Source organism: Cyprinodon tularosa, unplaced genomic scaffold (assembly GCF_016077235.1).
Source record: "Cyprinodon tularosa strain WSP-4 unplaced genomic scaffold, ASM1607723v1 ctg466, whole genome shotgun sequence".
Taxonomy (NCBI): Eukaryota; Metazoa; Chordata; class Actinopteri; order Cyprinodontiformes; family Cyprinodontidae; genus Cyprinodon; species Cyprinodon tularosa.
The window spans coordinates 203,503-206,402 of NW_024039192.1; the positions used below are offsets into that span (position 1 = coordinate 203,503).

The 2,900-nt window shown below is 40.9% G+C and overlaps 1 protein-coding gene across 1 annotated transcript; it reads left to right on the top strand.

Annotated features, from left to right (window-relative positions):
* The first annotated feature begins 398 nt into the window (after positions 1-398).
* LOC119793994 (claudin-3-like) lies at positions 399-2,115 on the top strand. Its single transcript, XM_038301329.1, has one exon. It carries the CDS (start codon positions 548-550, stop codon positions 1,196-1,198), a length of 651 nt encoding a protein of 216 aa, XP_038157257.1. The 5' UTR covers positions 399-547; the 3' UTR covers positions 1,199-2,115.
* Positions 2,116-2,900: the final 785 nt, after the last annotated feature.

Here is a 2,900-nt window from a genome sequence, read left to right on the forward strand (position 1 = left end):
ATAGTGTGGCTAAAAAAAACAGAGTAAGATAAAAAAAAAAAAAGAATTGTCATTTTTTTGTCAACTTGTCTTCACTTTGCCTGACAAAACAGACTAAGTCCTTCACTTTAGTCTAGTAAGCAAGAGGAAAACATATGAACAAGTCATTGGGGAGTGCAGTTATAGTAGGAAACAAAGTGTGGATTTTTCTTGGAAGTCAGGAGTCATTTTACTTCTGTTCTCCCTCTAACCACACACTTTGATACACAAAGTCACACCCTGCCTCCATCCATTCTCTATAGCTCCTATGCTTTGCTCTACGTTGACATTTTTTGGTGTGTGTGTGTGTGTGTTTGTGAAGACAGCCTCCTGTTGACATCATTGACACTCCTCTTTGCTCCCCTGAGGTATAAAGGATCCGGTTGCTGTGGCAGCAGCATTCAGCTCCATCCAATCCCTCTCAGGTGCTTCACTTCAACTGAATAACAAAGCAGCACAGTCTGTGCCTTGATCTAGCAGTCTTTGCTTGTTGAATACTCTGTGGACTTTCGGTAAAGATCTATTCAATATGTCGATGGGGTTGGAGATTGTGGGGATTTCCCTTGGATTCATTGGATTGATTCTTGCGATCGTAACATGCGCCCTCCCAATGTGGAAGGTGTCAGCGTTCATCGGCGCCAACATCATCACGGCTCAGAATGTCTGGGAGGGCTTGTGGATGTCTTGCGTGGTCCAAAGTACAGGTCAGATGCAGTGCAAGTCCTATGACTCCATGTTAGAATTGCCTCAGGACCTTCAAGCCTCCAGGGCAATGACAATCATTGCTATACTACTCGGAGTGCTGGGGATCATGATCTCTATTGTAGGAGCCAAGTGCACCAACTGCATAGAAGATGAGGCATCCAAGGCCAAAGTGGTCATCATCTCTGGGATTTTCTTTGTCCTAGCAGGCCTTTTGGTCCTGATTCCTGTGTCTTGGTCTGCCAGTGTCATTGTCCGGGACTTCTACAATGCAATGCTGTCTCCTCCTCAGAAGAGAGAGATTGGGGCATCTCTCTATATCGGTTGGGGTTCAGCCGCCCTCTGCCTGATCGGAGGAGCAATGCTGTGCAGCCGCTGCCCACCCAAGGAAAAGAAGTACAAAGCACCCAGGATGGCGTACTCTGCCCCCCGCAGTGCAAGTGCTGGTGGAGGGTATGACAAGAAAGACTATGTTTAAACCACTCTAAATTGTCTGAAGAATTTATTTTGAAAGTAGTTTGAATGTTAGTTGCATTTCTGTGTTTGTAAAGATGTGTCCTGCTTGTTCATTGCTGTCTCAAAGATCGGGGTAAGCCCCTTTGAATGACTCCGAAATGAAGATTTTCTAAACTTTTTCATCTTTGTCTTATTTTTTTTTGGTCAACATGTTAATTTACAAACTCTTGGTCTATTATGCATGAAGAACGGGAGCATTAGAGCTTTGTTTTTTTGTTAAAAATGATCATAATCCCTTCAAACGTTACACTGGAATTTGTAACTCTAGTCTCTGCGACTGTGAAAATTTAAACCCACTTTCGACTTTTGCAGTAGATAGCTGGTGGCAAGGAGTTATGTTACATTGAAAATTGCTGGGAAAACGTTGCGTGTCATGTCACCTGACTATGACAAGGAAGAGCTGGCTCTCGTTTTACATGGATTTGTTTGGATGATCGTTCAGTGTGTGCCTCTCTGTGCGTGTTTTGCATGTAATATTTGCTTAAGAAGGTTTCAGCTGAGACTGAAACTAAAGATGAATCATTGATATCATTTCATCTTATCAAGATGCTTTTTGAGTTTCACCCTGTACAAACAAAATCTTCTTTTTTTTTATTAATGTTGAAATGTTTTTTATTTTTTTCACTCTCTTCTTACACTTCATATCGATATGTGTTTTAAATAATCTTATTTACCACATTTGGGTGACAAATAATAGGTCATAAATCACTAGATCTTGAAAGGAAAAGCTTCATCAACTGTGTTTCCTTCACTGTTCTGAACACAATGGTAATGTTTTAAATGTATACAAATATTATCACAAATAATGTTTCTGTACTTGTATGAAGAAATATTTTTTCATTCATAACCCTGTTAAAGATTTCAATAAAAGTCATTTTTCTTATGAAACAAATGTTGACCTTTTTTTTTTTTTTTTTAAAAAGGAAAAAAAAACAGAGACTCGTTCTGTGGGCTTCTAGTGCAAACAAGCTTGAAGCAAAGTCAAACAGCTCAACAAAGGTAAAGTGCTTTCGGAGGTGGACTTCTTTGTTAAGCCAGCAGCTGAAGTGCAGTTTTAGCCTGATATGTCTGTTGTGTGATAGGGTTGTAATGACAAACACGACTGAACAAATAAAACAGTAAAATAGGATGTGGAAATGAGAGACCAGAATGTATCCTACTGCATCTGATATAAACTTTTATGATTTGAAAACACATTTAAAAGGTTATTTATAGGTACACACTAATGGTATTATAAGATACACTATATTGCCAAAAGTATTTGCTCACCTGCCTTGACTCACATATGAGCTTAAGTGACATCCCGTTCCTAATCCATAGGGTTCAATATGACGTCGGTCCACCCTTTGCAGCTAGAACAGCTTCAACTCTTCTGGGAAGGCTGTCCACAAGGTTTAGGAGTGTGTTTATGGGAATTTTTGACCATTCTTCCAGAAGCGCATTTGTGAGGTTGCACACTGATGTTGGACGAGAAGGCCTGGCTCTCAGTCTCCGCTCTAATTCATCCCAAAGGTGTTCTATCGGGTTGAGGTCAGGACTCTGTGCAGGCCAGTCAAGTTCATCCACACCAGACTCTGTCATCCATGTCTTTATGGACCTTGCTTTGTGCACTGGTGCACAGTCATGTTGGAAGAGGAAGGGGCCAGCTCCAAACTGTTCCCACA